Source organism: Episyrphus balteatus, chromosome 2 (genome assembly GCF_945859705.1).
Source record: "Episyrphus balteatus chromosome 2, idEpiBalt1.1, whole genome shotgun sequence".
NCBI classification, from domain to species: Eukaryota; Metazoa; Arthropoda; class Insecta; order Diptera; family Syrphidae; genus Episyrphus; species Episyrphus balteatus.
Genome location: NC_079135.1, coordinates 63025054 through 63052344, shown reverse-complemented (window position 1 = coordinate 63052344; position 27291 = coordinate 63025054). Strand labels below are relative to the sequence as shown.

At 34.3% G+C, this 27291-nt stretch overlaps 3 protein-coding genes and 1 long non-coding RNA gene across 6 annotated transcripts; 3 read left to right on the top strand and 1 right to left on the bottom strand.

Annotated features, from left to right (window-relative positions):
- Positions 1-4481: 4481 nt before the first annotated feature.
- Positions 4482-5561, top strand: LOC129909475 (uncharacterized). Its single transcript, XM_055986554.1, has one exon. It carries the CDS (start codon positions 4482-4484, stop codon positions 5559-5561), a length of 1080 nt encoding a protein of 359 aa, XP_055842529.1.
- Positions 5562-6628: 1067 nt separating this feature from the next.
- On the top strand, positions 6629-8221 carry LOC129909474 (uncharacterized). The gene has a single exon (XM_055986553.1). It carries the CDS (start codon positions 6629-6631, stop codon positions 8219-8221), a length of 1593 nt encoding a protein of 530 aa, XP_055842528.1.
- Positions 8222-13052: 4831 nt separating this feature from the next.
- LOC129909141 (probable methylmalonate-semialdehyde dehydrogenase [acylating], mitochondrial) lies at positions 13053-22984 on the bottom strand. The gene is made up of 3 exons (XM_055986123.1): positions 22845-22984; positions 14539-14896; positions 13053-14486 (listed from the first exon to the last, which is right to left on the bottom strand). The coding sequence occupies exons 1-3, from the start codon at positions 22878-22880 to the stop codon at positions 13309-13311; spliced, it is 1572 nt and encodes a 523-aa protein (XP_055842098.1). The 5' UTR covers positions 22881-22984; the 3' UTR covers positions 13053-13308.
- A 74-nt stretch (positions 22985-23058) lies between these two features.
- Positions 23059-25579, top strand: LOC129909143 (uncharacterized). Of its 3 annotated transcripts, none has more exons than XR_008771417.1 (4): positions 23059-23149; positions 23217-23277; positions 23396-23516; positions 23572-25579. It is a non-coding gene; the product is annotated as an uncharacterized LOC129909143 (long non-coding RNA). The 3 variants fall into 3 exon arrangements; XR_008771416.1 differs by having other exon boundaries at positions 23351-23516; XR_008771415.1 differs by having other exon boundaries at positions 23217-23293; positions 23351-23516.
- The last annotated feature ends 1712 nt before the right edge of the window (positions 25580-27291 follow it).

The window sequence follows — 27291 nt, the reverse complement described above, 5'->3', positions numbered from 1 at the left end:
GAACAGAGCTACTTTGTGCTCTCGTTCTATGTTTCTATGTTTTCTCTCCTTCTTATTGGAGAGAAACCATTTTATTTTTAGTATTAAGACGAAAGCGGAAAGATTCGGACAGAAAGTTTGGTTATCGGAAAGATATTTTTGTTAACGGAAAGTTTTATCATTGGAGAGAATAAAAAATCTGATCGTGGTTTTTGCTTCGGCTTTTCCACGTTAAATCGTTTGTTTCATTTAAATAATTATTTTCAGCTTATACGATTAGTGCTTGTCCTTAGACTTGTGCTAAAACATTGGTCATTCGAGACAAATTTGAACCAGCGCCGTGGAAAGTTCATGCGTGTCGCGGAAAGAATATATATGTATGTTTTGATGTGCGTGTTTATGGTAATTTTATGCGGAAAGAGCACACGCATGCGAAAGTGGAAAGAATGTCGAAAGATTGTGCGGATAGATCCGAAAGTGCGGGAAAGATTGTGCAAATAAGTGCAAAAATCGAACGAAAAGCTCTGGTGATATGTATGTAGTTACACAACAAATTCAAATCCCAACGGAAAGAAGCGACATGTTGAGACACGCAAGGATAGAGTTTGTAGCAAATCTGCACAAACGGAGAGATGGTGAGATCATTCCATTTATATTAAAACGAAAGAGTATGCCATAGCGGCATTTTGAATGTATTCCCCTTACTCGAAAGAATGTGCCACAACGACACACACTCTGTTTTAGTTTTATTTCTTCTTAAAAGAAGCGAGAGAATATGCAATAACGGCGCCTTATTTTGCCTTTGCTCAAAACGAGAGAATATGCCAAAACGGCACACATGCACACAATTCCATTCTCTTACAAGAGACGAAAGAATACGCCACAACGGCATTTCATTTTTCTGCACGAAAACGAAAGACAACAGCGCACATGCACACATTTTTCTTTTTCATTATTCTCCTTCGAGAGATCAAAATATGATACACACACATCAGTTGTATTTACTTGTATTCCTACAAGAGCGAAAGAGTACGCCGTACAGGCGAACGAAAGAATGCCATCAACCACCATGGTAAAGGCAACACAGTGACAGTTCAAGCAACACAGTTGTTTCTATGGAAAGAGTTGCATACATGTATACATACAGTGTGCATGGGGAAAGAGATACTGAACCGGTTGCGCAGCGATGAATGGAATATTTTCCCCACTTGCAGTGCGACGCGCAAACGGTTCAGGGAGTTTAGTTAGAACAAAACAAAAAAACACGATAGCTCAAAGTCGATAGATTAAATCAAACGAAAGAGTCGACAGAAAATTTAAAGCGAAAGAGAAAGAAAATTTGGAAAGAAACCAAAGTAAGAAATACAGTCCACATATAAAAAAAAAAAAAACATTATTTCGTGAGTGTTGTGTTGCTGTAGGGACAGTAGTAAAGTTTTTTACAAGGTCGAAAGTTTAAGAAATAGATAATTTAATATACTGGAAAGAATTTGATAGAACGAAAAGAGGAAAAGGATGAAATTTATCCGATAGAAAAGTACGAGAGAGATACGAATAGTGGTGTGTTAGGGAATTTGAGATTTTTTTCATGAGCGGTTTAAAGTTTTTCCGTTTGGAATCATGTTCTCTTCCTTCTCAAAGAGAATACTCGTTGTGGTTGTGTGCCATGACGGGGGGAGAGACTAGAACGGAGTTAGCGGAAAGTAGGAAAGACAATTCTTGTATTGTTCGGAAAGAACATTCTAGATGAGATACATGTGTGCGTGTGTGTGCGAAATCTGTTGATTTTTTTTTGGAAAGAAAGAGGTATATTTTTTTTTGGAAAGAAAAAGGGAACGAAATCTGCTATATTGCTCAGGTTCGTTCATCGGAAAGGGAAAGATATAATTTTCAAAGGAAAGACGGAAAGAAATAAAGTTCGATATTTTACGAAAGAAAAAAACATAATTTTTTTTATTTTATTTCTTATTATTATTTGAGAAAGAAAATATTTTAAATTTTGGAAAGAAAAGCACTCATATCAAGAGAATGGGTGTCAGAGTTTTGGAAAGAAAATAATATTTTTATCGAAAAAATATTCTATCATGCTTTTAATTTTTTTTTGTTTGTTGTATTGTTGTTGGGACAGAGAATGTTTTGGAAAGAAAAGAAGAAAAATATATCTTCTATCGGAAAGAGAGGCACGTATGTGCTATGGTTGTTTGGACAGAAAAAATATTTGGAAAGAAAAGAAGAAAATATATCTTCTATCGGAAAGAGAGGCATGTATGTGCTATGGTAAGTTGGAAAGAAATATTGGTTATTGTGGTACGGAAAGAAAATATGAATCCGTAGGAAAGAGAAGGATAGATTTTGGTTTGTTTTCTTTTGTTGTTGTTATTGAAATACAACTTTTGAAGGAAAGTTGTTTTTATTTATTTATTTTTTCATTTTTTCAAATGTCATAAGACTCAGATTTTGAATATTAATATTATTCGATTATTCTGGATTGATTGTTGGGAAAGTCGATAGAGTGCATCTCAGTTGTCGATTGCACGACTTTAATGGACAGATGTTAGGAAAGAGGTAAGATTTATCAAGGTATTTAAAAAGCATGATAGGGAAAGATGGAAAGAGCGAAAGAATGGGACTCAAAGCATAAATGCGAGTCGCCAAAAACAAAATGGAAAGAAAAAGCAGGAACTCAAAACATTTAATTATGTGTAGTTGCCATAAGCTTGGAAAGAAAACTTGCAAGTGGACAGATGGACAGAATAGCCAATTTGGCTACAACAACAATACAGCAAACACACACAAATCATATATTCTTTTATTATTATTTCATTTTTGACTTTTATTTTATTTTTAAAAAACAGGATTGAGTCGAGTTGGAGTTGGTGAGTCCTCAGTACGTACTCATGCTTGAAATCAAAGAGCGATTCTCTCAGTTAATAGGGATGAGTCGTGGACGTAGGGCTGAGCCGGGCTGAGTGAACCGTCATTCTCTAGTTCGATTCTCCTTGTTATCTTTGTTATTTTTAATTTCAGGTTTTCAGGTATTAATGCTGTTTTGATTATTTAATCAGATTCGATAGATTGGACAGATTCGATAGATTGGACAGATTCGATAGATTGGAAAGTTGGACAGGTTGGAAAGTTGGATAGATTGGAAAGTTCGATAGATTGGAAAGTTCGATAGGTTGGAAAGTTCGATAGGTTGGAAAGTTGGATAGGTTGGAAAGTTGGATAGATTGGAAAGTTGGACAGGTTGGAAAGTTGGATAGATTGGAAAGTTCGATAGATTGGAAATTTCGATAGGTTGGAAAGTTCGATAGGTTGGAAAGTTGGATAGGTTGGAAAGTTGGATAGATTGGAAAGTTGGACAGGTTGGAAAGTTGGATAGATTGGAAAGTTCGATAGGTTGGAAAGTTCGATAGGTTGGAAAGTTGGATAGGTTGGAAAGTTCGATAGATTGGAAAGTTCGATAGGTTGGAAAGTTCGATAGGTTGGAAAGTTGGATAGGTTGGAAAGTTGGATAGATTGGAAAGTTGGACAGGTTGGAAAGTTCGATAGGTTGGAAAGTTCGGTAGATTGGAAAGTTGGACAGGTTGGAAAGTTGGATAGATTGGAAGGTTGAACAGGTTGGAAAGTTGGATAGGTTGGAAAGTTGGATAGATTGGAAAGTTGGACAGGTTGGAAAGTTGGATAGATTGGAAAGTTGGACAGATTGGAAAATTGGATAGATTGGAAAGTTGGACAGAATGGATAGCAGCAATACCGAATATGCTCTACAGGTGGCCATCAATGCAATACAACGCATGATCGCCCTTACGAAAGAAGAGAGATTTCCTGAGGCAGGTCGAAAGACAAGTGAACAGACAACCGGAAAGAGCGACAGATCGACAGCAGAATAGAAGGCCACTGTCATCACGAGCTGGCCGCACAGACGAAAGCCGAAAGAAACCGTGTCAGGCATGATTTTCAATGACACATCCGCTTTGGGACTGCCCGGAGTTCCAAGCATTGACACTTCAAGCGAGACAGAACTTAGTGAGGGACAGAAACATCTGTCCGAATTGTCTAAAGAACGGACATTCAGCGAAAGAGTGCTTCCAAGGCCCATGTACCAGATGCCCTGGTCGCCGAATGCACAACAGCATGATGTGCCCGAGCAAAGAAATGAACAAGGAAGACTTGATAGTGCTCCGAGTCCAGGAGCAAGGAAAGAACAGAAGTGGACAGACCAGCGGACGAAAGCAAAAACCCGATTGACTAGATGGTGTGCCAGCAAAGCGCCGTAAAATCGTACGGAAAGACAGGAAAGATACGATGGGGAAAGCTATGAAACGAAAGAATATGGAGTGCGATAGAAAAGAACGACAGAAAGACGATTCGGACGATACTGGCAGCAAGACATCATGGAAAGATTTTAAAAGACATGTTGTACATCTCAGGCCAATCTGGTGAATAGCCAATTGGTGGAAAGATTAATGGTAACGAAAGAACAGGTATCAAGGAAAGCGATGGGGATTAGCGGTCAGTCGCTTCACATCAAACATAAAACCATACTAAAGATTAGACCATGGTTTTCGAAAGAGACGACAGTTGAGCGAGAATTTTGGGTTTTGCCGAAAGAAGATCAGTGGAGGCCAGCACAGAACTTGACATGTATGGTTAACGATACATCTCAAGAGCTGCCATTGGCCGATCCTGATTATTGGAAAGAGGGTCCAGTGGACCTGCTGCTAGGATGCAAATTCCTATTAGCCATGTTTGGAAAGATGGACAGACGGACAGATAGTGTGGTTTGTTTAAAAACCACTTTTGGAAAGATAGTCTTAGGACAGCAGGGAGAGTTTCTCTCTGGGAAAGAATTTGGACAGACATACACAATAGCTTTGAGTAACGAACAGTTACATGAAGCACTAAAGAGATTATGGTTATTAGACGAGATTAAACCCTCGTTCACAAGATCGAAAGAAGAAGAGCTGGTGGAACAAAATTTCCAAAACACGTATAGACGTGACAGTTCTGGAAAGTTTGTTGTAACGATTCCTTTAAAGGAATCATGGAAAGACATAGGCACTGCCGAGCTCATAGCGAAGCGAAGGTTTTTTGCCTTGGAAAGAAAGTTGGAAAGAGATGCTGAGCTGAAAGGGAAGTATGTTGACTTCATGAGAGAGTACGAAAGATCTGGTCATATGACTCCTGTTGTTGAAAGGCGTCATAACCAAACAATTTATCACATTCCACACCATTGCGTCACAAAGAAGTTCCAAGTGGTCTTTGCCGCCAGCTGTAAAACAACCAATGGAATATCGTTGAACGATGTTCAGATGGTAGGAGAGAAACTACAAATGGATCTGCACAATATTCTAATGCGTTTCAGAAGGCATAGAGTTGCGATTAGTGTAGACATCAAGATGATGTTCCGAATGGTAAAGATTGCGAAAGAACAGTGGGACCTTCAAAGAATTTATTGGAGGGAAAGCCCAAAGGAAAGATTAAGAGAATACTGGCTCACGGTAGTCACGTATGGAATGGCATCATCGGCTCACAATGCAGTGAGAGCCTTGGTGCAATGTGCGAAAGATATGGAATAGACTTCTACATGGATGACTGCGCCACAGGTGCTGATTCTGAAGTTGAAGCAATAAAGTTATCGAAAGAAATTGACCTCATACTAAAGAGTGCAGGTTTCGAGCTAAGAAAATGGAGTTCGAATTCCAGAGCTCTCATAGAAAACATGAACTATGAGGAGCAAAATTCGATTGTATTCCAAGAAGACCACAAAGCGTCGATTCTGGGATTGAAATGGTTACTCGACAGAGATCAATTTACATTTGTAGTAAAGACACCAATATCTGAGGATATAATGACAAAGAGGAAAGTAGTTAGCTGTGTAGCACAGTTGTACGATCCAAATGGATTTTTATCGCCAGTAACGATTCTTGGTAAAATTCTTATACAAGACATATGGCGAGGAAAGAAGGATTGGGATGATGAATTGTCGAAAGACATTCAGGAAAGATGGAAAGATTTTTGGAAAGAAATTACTTTCTTGGAAAGATTTAAAATGGATAGATGGATAGGTACATCGAAAGATGTAAGGAAAGAAATTCATGGGTTCTCAGATGCGTCTGAGAAAGCCTATGGGGCAGTAATTTATGTCAGGACAGAATATCCAAATGGAAAGATCAAGTCTACACTGCTTATATCAAAAACGCGTGTAGCACCATTAAAGACAATCACGATACCACGTCTTGAACTAGCAGCTGCTGAGCTGCTGGGAAGGTTATTCGTCAATGTGAAAGAAATTATGCAATGGAAAGACATAGAGTACAACCTCTGGACAGATTCGACTGTTGCTTTACATTGGATTAGCAAACCACCATGCGATTTAAAGACTTATATCGCGAACAGAGTTTCGTCGATTCAAACAAATACGAAAGTCGAAAGATGGAAGCATGTAGATACGAAAGACAATCCTGCTGACCTGCTGAGCAGGGGAATGAAGCCATCTGCGCTGGTCGACAGCAAGTTATAGCTGGAGGGACCGGACTGGCTATCACTTCCTCACTCCGAATGGAAATCTGAAAACTATGTGCCAAATCTTTCAGATGGGGGGAGGGATGAGATGAAAGTGTTTACTCTCATCAAGTTTCACGACATGTTATATATGAATATCAAAGAGACTGGAAAGAGTGTTCCGATACATGAATGTACGAGCACACTGGAGAAAGCAATTAACGTTACTGCATACGTTTTTCGCTTCATAGACAAAGTAAAAGCGAAGGTGAAAGAATCGAGAGAATGGGAGAGAAAGTACGGAAAGAGGCGAAGACGTTCGTTGCGGTACGCAACGAAGCTGGAAAGAAAGGCGATTCAACTCACATCGTCAGAGAAAGAAGGTGCGATAGTATATCTGCTGCGGAGAGAACAGGAAAGATATTTTGGGAAAGAAATAACTGCCATCCGAAAGAAGAGAAATTTGCACGGGAGAAGTAAGATAGAAGCTCTAAAGCCTGTATTGGATGATAAATTGGTCCTGAGGGCTGGGGGGCGACTGGAAAGATCTGAGATAGAATATGGAAAGAAACATCCAGCTATAGTACCGACTGGTTCTCGACTAGCATGGCTGATAATGGACAGTGCTCACAAGGCAACAAAGCACGGGGCTGTTCAGGTCATGATGCAACACATACGAGAAAGATTTTGGATTCCGAGATTAAGAAGCGAATTGAGAATGTTCATACACAAGTGTTTGGTTTGTGTTCGATACAACCACAGATACGAAAGTCAGCTAATGGCAGATCTGCCGAAGGAAAGAGTAACTCCTGGAAAGGCATTTCTACACACAGGTGTAGATTATGCGGGACCATTTGAAATCAAAACATTGGACAGAGTCGGTGAACAGATAACGAGACAGAAATGTTGGGTCTCTATTTTTGTTTGTCTCAAAACGAGAGCCATACATATCGATGTTGTGTCAAGTCTGACATCAACTGCATTCATTGCCTGCTACGAAAGATTTATATCCCGAAGGGGAAGATGCGAAAGAATGTACAGCGACAACGGCACCACGTTCGTTGAAGCTGCGAAAGAACTACAGAAAGCGAAAGAAGCTTGGCAAGGGAAAGAGACGATAGACTTTCTTGGTGCGAAAGGGACAGAGTGGAGATTTATGACTCCAGCAGCGCCACATCAAGGTGGCATCTATGAGGCCGCAGTGAAATCTATGAAATTTCACTTAACAAGAGTGGTCGGAGCGAAAGTACTGACTTATGAGCAGATGTTGACATTGCTTGCTGGAATAGAAGCAATTTTGAACTCAAGGCCATTGCAGGCACTCAGTGACGATCCGAATGATTTACAGGCGTTAACGCCGGGACATTTTCTGGTGGGAGAGCCATTAGTGCTTCCACTACCATTCATAACGGGAGAGATACCAAGTACACATGGCGTACAACTATGGAAAGAACGAAAGAGAATGCTTACTCACTTTTGGGTAAGATGGAAAGAGGAATATCGGGTGACATTACTAGAACGAAAGAAATGGAGAAGAGAGAAGCACAACGTCCAGGTAGGTCAGCTGTGCATTATTAAGAGTGAGAATTTCCCGCCTTCAGCGTGGGCTATGGGAAGGATCATCAAGGTGATACCCGGAAAAGATGGACTTGTTCGAAATGTGATGATACAGACTGCAACCAATCAGCTAAAGAGGCCGGTGCAGAAGATTTGTATTTTACCAATAGAAGAGTAATCCTGTTTGTGACGAGAAAAGGCGAAAGATAAGACGATCAGCAAGACGATAGATGGTGGAAAACCGTAGGTTTTCGCCGGGACTGTATCGAACGAAGAGTTCATCAACTCTCGTTCGATGTTTTTGGATAGTTGAACAGAGCTACTTTGTGCTCTCGTTCTATGTTTCTATGTTTTCTCTCCTTCTTATTGGAGAGAAACCATTTTATTTTTAGTATTAAGACGAAAGCGGAAAGATTCGGACAGAAAGTTTGGTTATCGGAAAGATATTTTTGTTAACGGAAAGTTTTATCATTGGAGAGAATAAAAAATCTGATCGTGGTTTTTGCTTCGGCTTTTCCACGTTAAATCGTTTGTTTCATTTAAATAATTATTTTCAGCTTATACGATTAGTGCTTGTCCTTAGACTTGTGCTAAAACAGTGAGGTTTTCGTTAGAATACGAAAAAGTCACAAAATCGAGTTTAACTGGAGTTATGAGGTTATTGTGACTTGTGAGACATCAGTGAGGTTGCCCAGAATAGCCCTGTTAAATGAACACCCCAGCAGAAAATAATTGCGTAAACAAGGGAAACAAACAGCTGTTGCTAAACGTCAAATTGAACTTGAAAAAAATGTAATTTGCTCAAATATTTGTGGTTATCTAAATAATAATTATTATCTTAATTATTATTATGTCTTAAGACATAAATCGCGTTCAAAAAGATATTCCATATACGGGCATCCTAGATAGCTTATCCGATAGGTGATTGAACACACCCAAAGTTTATCTGATTTTTTTCTACGGTTTCTGCTTCAAATTTGTCAGATAAAATTCTATGATTTGCGGAATATTTTTCCCATACAAATTTTGACAGCTCTTTTCTACCGATAAAAAATTCTACAGTTTCTACGGGTTTTCCGCGTTTACGTGAATAACCCTAATGTCTGCCGGACAGACATGTCGTTCAATTGACTAACATGTCTGTCCGATCACCAAAAAATCAAAATTTTTTGAAAACCATCATCTTGAAAAATTGAAAATCTACTAATTGTTTGTTTGTTTTTTATTTTTTATATTTCTATTTTGTTGGCAGCTGGTGAATCACGAATTAGTGTTAGAAGACTGAATTAATACATTTCTTTTTGATCATAATGAAATGGGAATTTATCGATAAAATAAAAAAAATATGTGAAATTGAGAATTTCTTACATTTTCATACTAGAATATTTAACTTGATATATTTTCAACTGGGTTTTGTTAAATAAAATAGGGATTTTTATTCAAAGTAGTACTAAGGAAAAAGTCCCATTTAATACATTTCGCACAGCAAAAAAATAAATTTGATCCCTTTTTTAACCAAACGTCAAATTTTAATCGTGGTAGAAATTTTAACCAACATTTTAACGCAATTCGCACACTGCCTTAAGCTACAATTGTAGAAGTTTAATGTCGAATTCCTTTCAATTTTTAAAATCGAATTTTTGGTGTTAAAAAGGAACATGAAAACAGATCGAATTCTTTTTGCGATTGTGTGTGTGTCCTTTGACAACAATTTTTACACGTACGTCAATCTGAAATCAAAACAAGTTCTGCAAAATAAAACCAGAGATTCCTTTGATCAATAATTTTGTTTATTTTCTTCGGTAATATAAATTCAATTAAATCAAAATCAATAGGAAATTGCAGATATTATTAAGATCTGAGTGAAGATGAAGTAAAAGGTTAGTTATTTTGGCCGTATGCTGTCGTTTTAAAGAGAAAAAATATCCTGAAGACAATCACGGGAAGAAAAATCACAGTAATTTGACTTTTTCACAATAACTATGCCAGGAAAAAATATATTCTGATCGCAAATTGTTTTTTTTTTTTAATTTATTTTTCCGCAATAAAAAAACGATATTCAATTAGAATTTACTCTTTATTTGAAGTTGGTGTTCTCAAATTAACAACACGAAGAAATCTTTCAGCTTGACGTTTGAGAAATGTCAAATCTTCCGTGTGTGCAAATCCGTGTAAATTTCTCAAGGAAAATTTTAATGGTTGCGTTCAGATACTTATTAAGATATGTTCACATTTATTAAAGGTGAGTTCAGGTGTAGATCTTCACAGTATACAGTAGTAAGGCCGTGTGTGAATTGCGTTAAATAGTTAACACCGTGTAAAATTTTTGACACTATTGAGGTGAACAAAAAAATTTCAGGTGTATGGCGGCTTATTGTTTAATATTTTTCTCTTCCTCTTTTCTGCCATAAAACTCATTTTTAATAAAAAGAAAAAAAACAAAACAAAACCATCTGCAAAAAAAATGTAACTCAAATTTAACCAGGTCCCAGAGCCCAATAAATTTTTAACAGCTGAAAATTTTTTATTCACCTCAATTATGTCAAAAATTTTACACGGTGTTAACTATTTAACGCAATTCACACACGGCCATATATTGCTATTTATTGTGCTCAAACGTTATTTACTATGTCAACAGCTTTTTACCTGCTTCTCGGGTTCTCAGGATTTTAACTAGAGATGCCGCGAACATTGATTTGGCCGAATACCGAATACTGAATATTCGGCCAAGGACACTCAGAAAAAAACGTTGGTAATTTCAAAAAATGTATACTTTGTCTCAAGAATAGATGTGGCTTAAAATATTCCCAACAACATCGTATTGTAACCATGAATAAGTGAACTACTTTTAAGATAAATGTCGGAACACACTACCTACTACTGCAAAGATAGACATCTAAAATCGAATTATATATGAGGACTGTTCGCCAAGATCGAACGGCGGACCCATACAAGTGGTGGTACAAAATTTCATATTTTGACAACATTTGCTAAAGTCTTCCTTTCTTCTCCTGGGACAAGTGTTTACAGCGAAAGACTATTTTTCGAAGGAGGAATAGTCTACGAAGATAAACGTAATCGTTTACTACCAACAAATGCGGAACAAATAGTTTTCATTCAACACAACTTGCCTTTGTGCCAGGCTACACGGTGATTTTTCAATCACCTGAGCAGTGAGTTTGTGAGCAAGAGGGATGAAGAGTGAAGGGGGAAGATGCTCATGAAGGAAACTGAATTTTCTGAGGGTAGTACAGTTCCATTGCTAAATTTTTCCTCTTTTTGACGTTTGTTCCTAGAAAATGTAAAAAAGGAACGTGATTGGGCACAACAGTGTGTAGCCACCGCATGTGATTTTTCAATCGATTGAAAAATCACTGTGTAGCCAGGCACTTTAATCAAACAAATCAATTCTTAAGGTTTTAACACACCAACTGCGTCGCACGACAACGTCTTTTTTATGTTAAAGCCATAACTACAATGACCTAAAGAGTGAAAAAGTGGGAAATTTACAAAATTAATTTTTTTTATTTCTTTCTAGCGCTATTGTTTTATTTGTAAAAATTTTTGAAAAAACTACAAAAATTGTTTTTGAAACCAAAAAATAGGCTTTCTGCAAAATTATTTTTAATTTTGTGGTCGGAGAAACTGTCACAAAATGAGTTTGAAAATTTTCATTGGCCATTGTAGTTATACATACCTTAAAGTGACCTATAAAGTGAAAAAGTGGGAAATTTACAATTTATTTCTTTCTAGCAATATTTGTTTTTAGAAAAAAACAACAAACATTTTTTTTGAAACCAAAAAATAAGATTTTTGCATCATTATTTTTTATTTTGTCGTCGTAAAAACTGCCATAAAATGAGTTTGAAATCTATCACTTTTTGGCTTTTTGCAAAAAGTTGCCGTTGTAGTTATACTTTTAAAGCCTTAAGGCTTAACAACAATGACCTAAAAAGTGAAAAAGTGGGAAATTTACAAAATTAAAAAAAATTTATTTCTTTCAAGCTCCATTTGTTTTTGGAAAAAACTACAAAAATTGTTTTTCAAACCAAAAAATAAGCTTTCTGCATTTATTTTTAATTTTTTGGTTGAAGAAACTATCATTAAATGAGTTTGAAAATTTTGACTTTTTGACTTTTTGCATTGTAGTTATACCTTTAACTACATTGGCTCAAAATGTGAACATTTTCAAACAAATTTTTTGACAGTTTTTCTTACCTTAAAATCAAATATAATGATGCAGAAAGCTTATTTTTTGCTTTAACCCTCTTTAAAAGTGGTCACAAAAAACTGTCTTTATAAGGGTAAAAATACATTTCTTTTGAATTGTGAATACAATATTCGAATTCCTCGGAATGTTCTACATCAATTTCATATATGATTCTCTATAAAATAGTGAGACCGAAAAAAGTTCTAGCGACATGAAAAAGTATAAACCAAATTCGCAAAAAAGAGGGTTAATAAACAAAAACAAATAGCACTAAAAGGAAATAAAAAACATTTAATTATGTAAATTTGTTTCACTTTTTAGGTTTTTGTAGATAGGGAACAAAAAAGACGTTTTTGTTAGTTTTCCCTGAACCTCATAAGAAAAACGCTTTGCCATGAGGCGATTAAATATTAGTTCCTTTTATGCAAAAATGTAAACGTCTAAAAGTGAAAACTTGGTAAAATGGTAAAGGAACTGTCAAATTCTTATGTTCTTTCAAGAGAGAAAAGGACAAAGAAAGATTTCATTGGTATCAAAAGTGTTTACAAAAGATTGGACCCTAGTAATAGACTCGATTTGAGTAGACTTCAAAAAACTAATATGCTTGTCCCTTTATTATCGCTCCAAAGCTTCTGATGTATTCTTAAGGTCGCAAGACCTTCCTTTTGATGTTTTTGCTTTAAGCGAAACTAATTTTACTAATGATTTTAATAGTAATGAATTTTTTTCATCAGACTATAATATTTAGCTGTAAAATATCGTTTTTGCTGAAAGAAGAAAATCCAATTCCCAGTATATACATTGTATGTTTTTTGATGTTGAGTTTATTTAATCTAATAAAATACAAAAAAAAGTTCTATTACAATAACTTATTAAAAAATATACAATCGCTTCACTATATACCTATGTACTATACACCTTCACATATTATTGGTATAACTATAAATGCAAATCAGTAAAAAGAAGCATAAATCAACTGACCGTAAAGACTTCATTAACATGAGTATTTAGTTTTTTCATTAACCCTTACGACTTAACTTAATTATATCTCGACTTTACTTCATTGTGGGCATTGCAACGGCAGCTTGAGTATGGCTGACATCAGTTTGGCGCCACAATTGAGTCACAGTCTTAGTTTGTGTGTAAAACTTAACTCCTTGTTTACCATAAAAGTGATGATCACCCATAAAACTGCCTCGCGAACCAGTGAAAGAGAACATTGGAAGTGGCACTGGAATAGGCACATTTACGCCAACTTGTCCCACGTCAATTTCATTCACAAATTTTCTTGAAGTTGCTCCATTAGTTGTGAATATAGCTGTTCCATTTCCATATGGGTTTTTGTTTATTAGCTCAATAGCATCATCAATTGTATCCGCATTCAAAATAACGAGTACAGGTCCAAAAATTTCTTCCTTGTAGCACTTCATTTGTGGACTAACATTGCACAATATTGTTGGTCCGACAAAATTACCCCCCTCGTATCCAGGAACCTTAATATTTCGGCCGTCTAAAAGCAATTTGGCACCTTCATCAACTCCTGATTGAACCAAGTCAAAGATTCGCTGCTTAGATTCTGGGCTAATAACTGGTCCAATGTCAGTTCCAGGAAGGTGCCCAGCGTTGACTTTCAATTTTTGGGCACGTTCCACCAAATCTGGAATCCACTTCTGCGCCTCTCCAACGAATACAGCTGTTGAGAGTGCCATGCAACGTTGACCGGCGGCCCCAAATGCTGCACCGGTAAGTTGGTTTAAAGTGTTTTCTTTGTTAGCATCAGCCATTATTACACCATGGTTCTTAGCACCCATGTTGCTTTGGACACGTTTTCCATTACGGCCTGCACGCTCATAAATATATTTACCAGCTTGGTCAGAGCCAACAAATGAAACTGCTTTAATTTCAGGAGCGTCACAGATGAAGTTCACGGAATCATGTGCGCCGTGGATAACATTCACGACTCCTGGTGGGCACCCGGCTTCGTTTAAAAGCTCCATGAGCATCATTGTGGCTCCTGGAACGCGCTCTGAGGGTTTAATGATGCTCGTGTTTCCACAAGTGATTGCTACTGGGAACATCCATAATGGAATCATAGCAGGGAAGTTAAAAGGAGCAATTCCAGCAGTTACTCCCAATGGCAAAGTCAAAGAGTAACTATCCATATCCTTGGCAATGTTGGGCACATGTTCTCCCATAGTTAGAGATGGTATGCTGCAGCAGTGTTCAACAACCTCTTTAAAAAAATGGTTAGAACAAATATAAAAAACTTATCAAAAGCAACTTACGAAGACCACGCAAGACATCACCCTCAGCATCAATCAAAGTTTTTCCTTGCTCCTGGGTGATATTTTTGGCCAATTCGGCCATATTCTTTTTTATGAGAGCTTGAAGATTAAACATAATTTGTTGTCGCGATAGAACCGAAGTTTGAGACCAGCTCTTAAAAGCTTTCTTTGAAGACTCTAAGGCTTGCTGCATTTCTTCAGGAGTTGCTTTCGGAACTCTTGTGACCACTTTGTTTGTAGCAGGATCGTGCAGATCAATCCAATCCTTTGTTTTGGACTCAACAAATTTGCCATCGATGAAAAGTTTAGTCGTTGGGGCCGAGCTTGATGAATAGCATCGTTGTGTAAGGAGGCGGGTCTATTAAAAAATAAATGTAAAATAAATATTTTATAGGGTTAATTTATTTTATTTCAGAAACGTTAGGAAAAGAGAATCGTCCGTGAAAGCGTATTTCCTTAATTACAATTTAAGACTTGGCCACACCGGAAAGATATGCGGTAGCGGTATGCGTAATTGTATGAAAAAAATTCCACTCCTTAACATTGGTGTTCCAGTTTAAAATTTTGTTCATACAATTACCCGTACCACTACCGCATACCCTTCCGGTGTGGTCAAGCCTTTAGGAACTTTTTACTGGGCCCCTTGCAAGTAACCACCAATCTTTATTCCGACCCTGTGTTTGTGTAACTCAAATTACTTTGTGAAATGCCTCACTTTTTACTAGCGATACTATAGTTTAGTTTTCGCAAAAGTTTAGAATTCGTAAAAAAAATCGAACTCGAGATAACAATCATTGATTTTTTACTTGCGATATAGGTACTATAGGGCAAGTTTAGGATTCGTAAAAAAAATCGAACTCGAGATAACAATTTTATATGATATTACGATGATGGAGAATGCCAAAAAAGTGGGTCCGGCAATTCTGTCTGTCTGTCCGTCTGTCTGTCTGTCTGTCTGTATGTACCTCGAGCTACAGCCTAAACTATTTGAGCGATTTTGTTCAAACTTGGAAGTTAACAGTTTTGGGTGATTCCCTAGAGGACAAATTGAAATTTTTTTTTTAGGACCAAAACTAACGGTACCTGTCATATAACGGAAATAGAAAAGTTAATTTTTTTCAAAAACGGCTCTAACGATTATGATTAAAATTTTTGAGTATAGTATTAAACATAAGAGCCAACTTTCGAAATAAAAAAAATATTTTTTTACCTTTATTAACGGTACATGTCATAGAACGGTTTCTTTGATTTATGAATATCTCGTTCAAGACCAACCCGATTCCAACGAAAATTTTTATACAAAAGCATTTAGGTAAAGGTAATATTAAAATCTTAGAAAATTTTCAAAAAACTCATTTTTGGATTTTTAAAAAATATTTCAAATTTTTTTTTTGAAAAATCAATTTTTTGAAAACCGGTTTATGAAAAATTTTGAAAACTCGTTTTTATAAGTAAATAAATTATTTATTCAAAATGGCATACCAACTGTTTTTTTGAAAAATGTTAGAAAATTTTTATATATAAAAAATTATTTTTTTACAAAACGGCTCTAACGATTTTCGAAATTTTTTTTCTAAAAATTCCTTTTTATACAAGCAGTAAACTGGCATACTTGGTTTTTTGTGAAAGATCATTTAAAACGGTATTTAATTAATTATGAAAACAGATTTTTTTTTTTATTTCTTAATTTTTCTTAACTTTCTTGAATAAAAAGCTTTAACATTAGAGTAACTTTAAGCATAAGAGCAAGTACGTGCGACCCCAGTCGTGCATTTTATTAACCATCTATTAATATAAAAAACCTTTTTAAAACTAAACAACAACATATAGTCAGACAAATGTCAAACAGAGGAGTATGTGCGAAAGTGCGTGTGCTTACATGTGTGAATCTTGATAAAAATCCATATTCAGATTTTTTAATATCGAATCCATTTTTTTAATTTCAAGACGCAAATATGTAGATCATGCAATCTGAGATTTTTCCACTTTTTCCCCTTTTCACCCCCTCTTTTGGCTGCCAGATTCACAAATCGGACTCTAATAACGTTTTCCTTTGGTAATTTTTAGAACGGTCCAGGACTATCCGATCCGGAATGCCAAACGATCAAACGATCAAACTTGGATACTTTTCTTGGTTCTGAAGTTTGGTTCTTTGTATTTTTGTGAAACGTCAAATTTGAATGTCTGATGAGTTTTGTTTTTATTATTACAAAGAATAAGAAGTACAGGAATGGGTTTTTGGAGAAACGAGTGCGGTATTTTTACAAAATAATAGCGTTAGCTACACAAACACATATGCATCGAAACAGGGCCCGAGTAAAGATTGGTGGGAACGTGCGAGGGCCCAGCAAAAAGTAACTTAATTTCAATTAAGGTGGAATACGCTTTCACAAAAGATTCTCTTTTTGACACGATATATTCAAATATTCAAATGCAAATTGAATAATAAACAATATTTTGTGCAAAATATAAAATCATTCTAAATAAATACAAAAAATAACTACACACAAGGGGCGCCAACCGTTTCCAGCGATAAAATAGTGCAGATATCATAATATTTTCCTCACTAAAAGTTAAAATTTATTGGGGATGTTTTTAAGGAAATTTAAAAATTTGAAAAATGTGTTCGTCAATTCGACGAAGCATAACCATCTAGGGTTAAAAAAAATAAACCGTAACGTATGTCGTTTTATATTTTAATAGGCACAATAAATAACAAAGTTATAAAAAAAACAAAAGGAACTCATTTCTGTACTATTTCCCAATTTCAAATTTCACAACCAACTTGTCAACTTTGATCGCGGGTCTAACATAGTTCAAGGCATGAAAATAAAAAAAAAATGCATTTTTCATATCATAAATACCGTATACTTTCAGAAAAGAAAAAGTTTTTTCTTCTTCGACACTGGAGCTGCCCCAGTGTGCGTCGTCTACAAAAACGACAAGTTTACTGGACATACAAGATTGTTTTTTCACAAAAATATATTCCAACAAGTGTGAATACAAATTTTGATCCTACTATAACCACACGGAGAAAACATAACGCCAGGGATAACTTTACTTATAATTATTTATATATTTTATCAGAATAAAGTTAAATATACCAGAAATAAAGTTAAATATACCAGAAGCATAGTCATCCCTGCCTTATTTTTTCTCTGTGCATAATCCCCTATGGCCGGGACATTACCTGGGTACAAAAATTTAAATTAAGATCGTTAGGCCGGTTTTGAGAAATTTTCAATATTAGGTCTGTTTGGGTTCTTTTTGCACAAAAATATGAAACCTGTCAAATTTTAAGGAGTGGGGATGAAATTCTCTCAGAGAAAGAAAAATTGTGTAAAAGTACCCAAACGCTTTTGGCACAAAATTTTCTGCTACTTTTTCTACAACAACAATGTAAACAACAACACCAATTGAAAAAAAAAATAAAGAAAGGAAAAATATCAAAACATTTTGTTTTGTTTTACAAACTATTTTTTTTTTATTCATTTTTTCATAAATCATTTATAAAATAAAGCACTGTTTAACCATTAAAACACAAAAAATAAAAATAAAAACACAAAACATGGCCACATCGCCATGTTTGTACTTTGTTTTGTTCATTAAAAAATGTAAACACAAATTAAAAAAAAAAGAAATGAATAATATTAAAAAAACACTTTGTTTTATTTTTGAAACAGTTTTTTTATTATTTTGTTCATAAAATATTAATTTGTTTTGAGCATTACATCACTAAAAAGAAATAAATAAAAAAAAAACAAGAACAAAATCCACGCCACCATGTTTGTAGATTGTTTTCTTTATGTTGTGCGACAAGAACAAATAAAGAAAAACAGAGAAAGCACTACCTTTTGACAGATTTCAGATTTTTGTTCGATGAAATTTTTTGGGCAGAAATTCGCAAGAAGGGGAAATTTTTTTCTCTCTCGCGGCCATCTTTTTTGTGAAAAAATGTACAATTTCAGAGTACCCAAACAGGAATTGGGTTAAAAAAGTTGAAAAAAGTTGAAATATTTCTGTTTTAGGCAGTACCCAAACAGACCTATTGTTTGTATGAATGTACATATTTTGTGTATAGCTGTCAGTTAAACTAGTTACACAACGGAAGCAACAAAAGAGCATTTGTTTTTGTATAATATTCTATTTGAAAAAAAAAAATTATTAGCTCCTTTTCAGTACAATCTTAATATATATGTATGTTCATTGGGAAAATGTAGTTTGCCATCCCTGATATCTGGAACCCATGCTCAAGCTCATGCCTATCATCCACAGAGCAGTTTTAAATGCCTTATAAAAACTTATCAATTGAATGTCGTTGTTATTTGTATATATAGTGACTAAAGAGATTTCTCTTGCGTGCTTCAATTCTCGTCGTTAGAAAAAAATGCCTGTTTTTAGTTACTGGATATGTTTATACAGGGTGAGTAAGTACATAAGGAAAATTAAACGGTGATTCTTGGGTTTATATGGAATTGATTAAAATTTAAATAAACACAAAAGAAGTGTGTGAAACTCACTTAAATGTTCAACGAAACTGTTAACAAAACTGAGAACTAGATGTTACTAGTTAATCCCTTTGACATTCTTGTCAAATATGATATAAAAACGCCGGGAAATAAGTATAACTTCAAAAAGTCCTTAAAGTCAGAAAACCCAAACATTTTATTATACATGTGTACTTTGGGAAACCTTTATCAGGTTAAATCCTAAAAGTGTTTTTTTTTTTTTTGAAAGGTTAAGAATAAAAATGTATAATTATTTTGATTTCAAGTATTTAAAGTGTCCGATTTTTATTTATTTATTTATCCTTAAAGTCAGAACACCCAAACATTTTATATTCCATATGTACTTTGGAAAACTTTAATCAGGTTAAATCGGGTTGGGGTCGAAATTCTGTATGTGCCAGAATTCGGATTCCAAAATTCTGTATTCCAAAATTCGGTATTTTAAAATGCTGTAAATTCAAAATTTTGTATTTTAAAATTCTGTAAATTCAAAATTCTGTATTCTTAAATTCTGTAAATACAAAAAATGTTTTGATAATGGAAAAAGTGCTAACTTTTTTTCATTATCAAAACAATTTTTCTTTTATCATTTACAGAATTTTGGAGTACAGATTTTTGGTATTTTCTTTGAAGAAAATCCCCAATTAATTTGCATATGACTTACAGCCATTGGATTGAATTTGAATGACATACAGTACCTTGCCATATTATTAGGCCCAAGTGAAAAAAATACAATTTTTTGTGTCATGTTGCTGAATTTTTAAAGTTTTTGTCGAAATATCTTGAATTTTTTGTTGGGATAGGGAATAAGCTCCAAAAGCGGTTTTCTATGGAATTCATGACCGGAATATTTCCACACGGATCCAATACATAAATTTTTGTATCGAGGAATAACGTGACATTCTTAACTTTATGACAAAAGCACCATCTTGCATAAATAGTGAAGCTCCGATCGTCTGGTTATTACGTAAGATTCTTAGATTTTTAGCAGTTTATTCTTTCGTAGAAGACCAGACGAGCAGACCTTCACAGTATGTTATTCCAACTTTTTTTTAAGTCAATCCGTATCTACATGAAAAGTGTAAGTAAATGAGACAAACAAAATTTTAGATACTTCGACAAAAACTTTAAAAATTCAGCAACATGAAAAATTCTGTTTTTTTCATTTGGGCCTAATAATATGGCAAGGTACTGTACCGTGAATACCAAAATACTAGTAATATTTAGCCAAGAATCTTCACTTCGTACATATTTCACCATTTTGTTTTTTTGTTAATTTTTATTTGTTTTTGTCTTTTTTTGCAAGGTCTGAAACGAAACTTAAATATTTATGCAGAACACAATCTCTTATTCTCTAATTTTTCCTCTGCGTAAACTGTCACATGAGGTATTTAGTTATGTAGATTAGACTGATTCAAAAAAAAAATTTTTTTTGTTCAAAGCATTGTTGAAAATATTGTTAGAAATGACGAAAATAAAATACTGTACAAATTTCAGCCCTTAATGTTAACATTAAGTACCGCCGCATCGCAAATTTCTTTTTTCCCATACGATTTGTATGGGAATGATTGTGTATTTGTGTTTAAAATTTTTTTTTTTTAATGGTTCATCAAAAAGGCTAGATTTAATCATTTTCTTGTATAAAATTGAACGCTCTTCAAAATTGCATTTATAAAATTAAAAAAAAACGGACGCGAAAAATTAATTAAAATAATGTTTAGTTGAAAAAATGAATAATTCGAATTTATTGAAGAAATTTAATATGATAGTATTAGGGGTTTGAGAGTAATATAAAAGGATCTGTGAAACCAAAACGCAACATAGAATACAAAAATTCGAAAATTTTGCCAAATTTTTTGAAAAACCTAATAATTTCGTCAAAAAAATCGGAAAAAAATGAGAAAAAATGACTTTTTATATTTTTAAGTTGAATAACTTCCAAACGCGGGGGTGAATCAAAAAAATTAATAAGAGCTTTTTTGATGAACCATTAAAAAGATAAAAAAAAAATAAACACAAATACACAATCTTTCCCATACAAATCGTATGGGAAATAGAAATTTGCGATGCGGCGCGGCGGTACTTAATGTTAACATTAAGGGCTGAAACTTTAACAGTATTTTTTTTTTCGTCATTTCCAACAATATTTTCAACAATGCTTTGAACAAAAAAAAAATTTGTTTTGAATCAATCTAATGTATATAATAAATCCTTAAGTTTCGTTTTACCAAACGGCTCTTATACACTTTTATACTTAATTTGTTAACTGAATACAAATTGCTTAACAGGAAAGACAAAAAGGTATAGGTTTGGAATATATAGAATTCCAAAAAGCAGAATAATGAATTTCCAGAATTTTGAAAACAGAATTTTGAAAACAGAATTTTAGATTTACAGAATTTTGAAATACAGAATAATAGGTGTGTTTTTTATTACAACCGGTCTTAACTTGACAAAAAAAACGCAGTCTGGGCTAAGCAATTTACATGTTAAATACAACAACACCTTAGCCCCTTGGGCTTAGTTGTTTAGCCCAGAGATTTCTCTGGGCTTAACTTTTTGAAGAGTTTTAAATCTGTGCTACCAAACTAAATTTTTCATAAATTGTTTAGAATTTGTTTAAAAACGTGAAAACTCACGTTTGAAAGGACAAAATGTATTAAAATAGTTTTGCTAGCCTACATTTTTGTATCTCTTTGTAAAACATACATGAAAAATACAAGAAAATGACGAAAGCGAAAAATATGACAATTCTAAATTTTTGTTGTGTCTGCTGTTTTCTGAACATTCAATATACAGTGCTGCCAAGATTTCAGGTTAAGCCCCGAGGCGTTTTTTTTGTCCAGTTAAGACCGGTGGTAATAAAAAACACACCTAATAGAAAAGCGAAATAATGGAATACAGAATTATGTTCATACAGAGTTTTTTTTATTGAAATACAGAATTTTGGTCTTACAGAATTTAATAATACAGAATAACGACCCGTTCCCGGTTAGATCTTAAAAAAGTGTTTTTTTTTTAATTAAAGTGCCCTCTTTTTATTTATATTTATTTAAAATATTTTAAGTGCCCTCCTTGATTTTGTATGCATGATAGATTTGTTTGCATTTTATTGCGAATTTTAATTTATTCTAACTGCTGTCCTTTTTTATGATATTAAACTCGTTTATGCAACGGATAACGGAGCATTTTTTGTATAATATTTTAACTCTTTTTGATTTATTTTTTTTTTAAATTTTGTATACGATAAGGATTTCAATATCCATAAGTCAATTGGCTCCATTTCAGAACAATCTTTTAATAGGTAGTTACATATAAGTTCATTTGAAAAATTTAGTTTTCCATCCCTGAAATCTATAAAAAAAATAAACTGGAACTCATGCTCATGCCTATCATCCACAGAGCAGGTTTATAAGCCTTATAAAAACTTATCAATTGAATCTCGTTATTTTTGTTCACATAGCGACAAAAGATTTTCCTTGTATGCTTCAATTATGATGACGTTGTGGACCTACGTCAAACACATTTGTCTGATTAAAACTTATTTAAAGAAAAAAAAAAACACGCTCCTTATTTTGTATTCTTATTTGAATTGGGTAAGTGGTAGAATTTGTAAATAATTCAAATTTATTCTTTTGATTTCAGTACCAAAAATACTTTACTTCTTGTCATTTAACAAACAAAGTTACGTAATCTTGACACGCGCTCTAGTATAGCCAAATTATACTCTGTCTTTTTTTGTTTTGCTTTAAATTATTTGGAGAAAGTAATAAGTATTTAAGTAAGAACCGAACTTACCTCAACTTTAATCAAACGCACTAACGACATAGACATTTTGATTTACAAACGACACTTGTTGAGAATTGAAAACAACTAATGGGTAAGACTCTGAGGAATACGAGAATACGAAAAGCAACACCCCGCACCGGTGGTTTTACTGGAACTGAAAACAAATAACAAAATATAAAAATAATTTTGATTTTGTTTTGTTGTAGTAGGTCTGTTCTGCTCCGAGGGCGACGTAATCCACTTCGTTAGTAAATAGATAAGAAAGAGGGTCTACGACTACGATATGATAAGTAGACTGGAACCCAGAATAGAAGGTAGAATCAGAGTTGTAATTTGTGAGCCTTATTTAAGTTAAATTTTAACATATGTATTTGTGTATAGGTATGTAATGTCTACTAAATTTTTATCTATGGTAAGGGAAGAAAAAGTAAAATATATGTAGGTAGGTTGGTACATAGGTAGATATATAAAATCAATCAATATGCAATTTGTTCATTTCATGAAGTTTTTATTAGCTAGAAGAAATGCGAGCGTTCTTTGATTTTCAAATAATATTTTAGGAAGGTACAGAAAATATTATATAGGAAAAAACAGCCACTATGGATGCGATGTGGCTCCGCAGTCGCTTTACAGGATTTTGTATTACAGAAAATCACCTTAAAAGGACATTTTGGTAACTAGGTAAGTGACCAACACCATAATAAAATTCACATTATTTCAATGTTTTCCACTGCAGCGTATGGTCGTTTGGTCGTCCGTGAACGATTCTGAAACTGATCGTTTGGCACTCAATGGCAGTTCTAATTCTGAAAAGAAGAGCAAATCGATTCCGAATTTTGAGGCAAAATCAAAACCAGAATCACACACACATGTTCACACTTAAGACGTCAAATTAATGAAATGTTATTTTTTGTTGTTCATTTCTAAATATTGAGATTTTTTACTATGCCAAACTTTAAATTATACTAAAATAAAGTATAGAAAACAAAAAAATAGATAAATTTTTATGGAATAAACACGAATAAACAAAACAAAACTTTCATCAGGCGTTCGCATTATTTTCCGGTTCACAAATACAAAGAAACCCAAACTTTAGAATCAAAAAAAAAAGTATCCAAGCCTGTTCGTTTGGAATCAAGGATCGGACAGTCCTGGACCGTTCTAAGAATTACCAACCGAGAAAATTGAAAAATAGAGAAACTACTTTATTTTAAGAAGAAATTTTATTGCACGTGTTTTAATGATGTTATTGTTAATGGGGGGCTTAGTTCCTTTTCTGTCGAGGGGACCAGGCAAAATACTTTTGATTAAAACGCTGTTGATATTGGCGACTGCCTGTCGACTTTACATGCTCGAAGCGGAACAACGAAGTTGCGTGACCGGGACAGAGGACCCAAAAAGTAAAGTTAAAATAAGAAATGCCGCGAACATTCGGCCACTATTCGGTATTCGGCCTATTTTTCTGTTATTCGGTATTCGAATACCGAATACCAAATGGAGAAGAAAAAAGACATAAATTATTATACCAAAATGTGTATTTTATTAAAAAATTGTAATTTTAGTACTTATAATCTACTAAAATGCCTGGCTACACAGTGATTTTTCAATCGATTGAAAAATCACATGCGGTGGCTACACACTGTTGTGCCCAATCACGTTCCACTTTTACATTTTCTAGGAACAAATGTCAAAAAAAGGAAAAACTTAGCAATGGAACTGTACTGCCCTCAGAAAATTCAGTTTCCTTCATGAGCATCTTCCCCCTTCACTCTTCATCCCTCTTGCTCACAAACTCACTGCTCAGGTGATTGAAAAATCACCGTGTAGCCTGGCACAAAGGCAAGTTCTGTTGAATGAAAACTATTTGTTCCGCATTTGTTGGTAGTAAACGATTACGTTTATCTTCGTAGACTATTCCTCCTTCGAAAAATAGTCTTTCGCTGTAAACACTTGTCCCAGGAGAAGAAAGGTAGGCTTTAGCAAATGTTGTCAAAATATGAAATTTTGTACCACCACTTGTATGGGTCCGCCGTTCGATCTTGGCGAACAGTCCTCATATATAATTCGATTTTAGATGTCTATCTTTGGTAGTGTGTTCCGACATTTATCTTAAAAGTAGTTCACTTATTCATGGTTACAATACGATGTTGTTGGGAATATTTTAAGCCACATCTATTCTTGAGACAAAGTATACATTTTTTGAAATTACCAACGTTTTTTTCTGAGTGTCCTTGGCCGAATATTCAGTATTCGGTATTCGGCCAAATCAATGTTCGCGGCATCTCTAGTTAAAATCCTGAGAACCCGAGAAGCGGGTAAAAAGCTGTTGACATTGGCGCCTGCCAGACGACTTTACAAACCCTAAACGGGGCAACGAAGTTGCGTGAGCGGGACAGAGGACCCAAAAAGTAAAGTTAAAATCCTGAGAACCCCACGAAGCGGACCAGGCAAGGTACTGTTTACTTAAAAAACTGTTGACATTGGCGCCTGTCAGACGACTTTACATACCCTAAGCGGAGCAACAAAGTTGCGTGAGTTGGTCAGAGGACCCAAAAAGTAAAGTTAAAATCTTGAGAACCCGCGAAGCGGGCCAGGTAAGATAAAAAATTAAGAATCTGAAAAAAGTAGTTTCCGTGTTTTTCAATTTTTTCAAAAACTATTAGGCATAGAAACATATGATTTTCAGTGTTTGATCAAGAATCAATTGAGGCAGTTTACTTTATCAATCAATTTTGTATTGAAATCCACAGTCTTAACAAAAATAGTATTGAATATGTTTTTTAAGCTTTTTATTCACAGATTTTGATTTTGAATTCCATTATTTCAAAAACTAATGATTGAAATAACTTGATTTGAAATTTAAAATTAATGGCGTTTTCGCTCTCCGTAAGCGTCCGGAATGATTCAGAATCCTTCTGAAAGTGTTTTATTCGCACAAAACTGACAGACAGAACGCTTCTCAGAAGAGAAATTCTCTTCTTGATTTAAAATCAGAAGCACTAATACATGAAAACTAAAATGTCAACAAAAAAATACTCAATCATTCTTTTTTTGTTGTCATTCAAAAATTTAAATTAAATTAAAATTAATAATAAGATTTAAATGGGTACCTTAATGCAGTTGAATCTTCAGATTCCGTCGTCTTCAGATTTATAATTTTTATAATTTTTTCGTTTGAAAAAAAAATATAATATCAATATTTGACATTTGAAATTTCACAAACACAAAACAAAAAAACAGAATTGAGTGGAAGGGACTTGACCTGTTCCATTTGATTTCAGAATGAGTGAATTCTTGACATAAGTGTAAAATCCTGGCTTTTGAAGGTATCTTTTAAAGTTGTAAGTGCTGCCATTGTATTTAAATATTTTTTTTTATCATTTTTAGTTCTTTTTTAGAAAATTGCATCTCCCTCCTAAACGAGGGGAGATAGACTCCTCCCTCCCATAGTAAAAAATGATTGTATTTGACTGTTCTATAAAATGCCGTAACTATCTTCCACCGCCTCAGTTATCATTACGGTGACCATATTTCTGGAGCCGAAACCCGGGACACATAAAAAATTCGTTGGATCGTTTTAAAAATATTGATTTTTCAAAAAAAAATTAAATTTCTTTAAATGAGTGTTCATAATAAGATTTCCTAAACGATTTTAAGGGAGCGTTTTTGTTGAAATCGTTTACGAAATCAGAAATCAAGAAATGGTTTTATAATAATCTCTGTTAATAACTTCTAAAAAAAATATTTTTATACATAATCAAAATCGGGAGAGCTGTTTTTGAACATTTTAATTTTATTTTAAATGATTTTGAAATTGTATGATCTTTAACAGTCCTTAAAAGTTTTGAAACTTGTCTGGGTTCTTTACCTGGTGTAGCAACCTGACAAAAAGAAGCTGAAACTAAATAACTGACTACATTAAAAAAAAACTTAGACTAGGCGAAACGAAAATTTTCATACAAAACCAGCACAACGAAATCGCAAACGAAAATTTTGCTTTTCGTTGCACAATACACAGCTTAGGTTACGAAATTCTTACCTGTGCTAGAATATATGGAGATTTTTCAATCGTTTGTCACTTCCATTTATTTGTCCAGGCAATTTTTATTGCAGCAAAAGTTTTTTGACTTTCGTTTTGCTTCAGCAGCGTACTAGGCTTAATGCTATATCCGAAAAATTAGAAAAATTTTAATTTCCAGCCACTGCAGTGGCTGTGGCACTGTTTTCTTATTTCTGTACAAAGTATTTAAAATATTGAATACAAAATTCAGAGAATGTCCAAATACGGGACAATCACGGGACAAATTACAAATTACGGGACACTTATACGTCCCGGGTTTCTTTAATAAAAACCCGGGACAAACTGTAGAAATACGGGACAGTCCCGGGTAAACCGGGATGGATGGTCACTTCAAGAAGATCAAATGTAGTTTGACAATAATTTACATTTATTAAT

Excerpts from the sequence above, each read along its gene's own strand:
- LOC129909474 (XM_055986553.1), top strand. The coding sequence starts at position 6,629 with ATGTTATATATGAATATCAAAGAGACTGGAAAGAGTGTTCCGATACAT.
- LOC129909475 (XM_055986554.1), top strand. The coding sequence starts at position 4,482 with ATGGGGATTAGCGGTCAGTCGCTTCACATCAAACATAAAACCATACTA.
- LOC129909141 (XM_055986123.1), bottom strand. The coding sequence starts at position 22,880 with ATGTCTATGTCGTTAGTGCGTTTGATTAAAGTTGAG. Across the intron at positions 14,897-22,844 it reads TGCGTTTGATTAAAGTTGAG|ACCCGCCTCCTTACACAACG; the intron begins GTAAGTTCGGTT and ends ATTTTTTAATAG. Across the intron at positions 14,487-14,538 it reads TGATGTCTTGCGTGGTCTTC|AGGTTGTTGAACACTGCTGC; the intron begins GTAAGTTGCTTT and ends ATTTTTTTAAAG.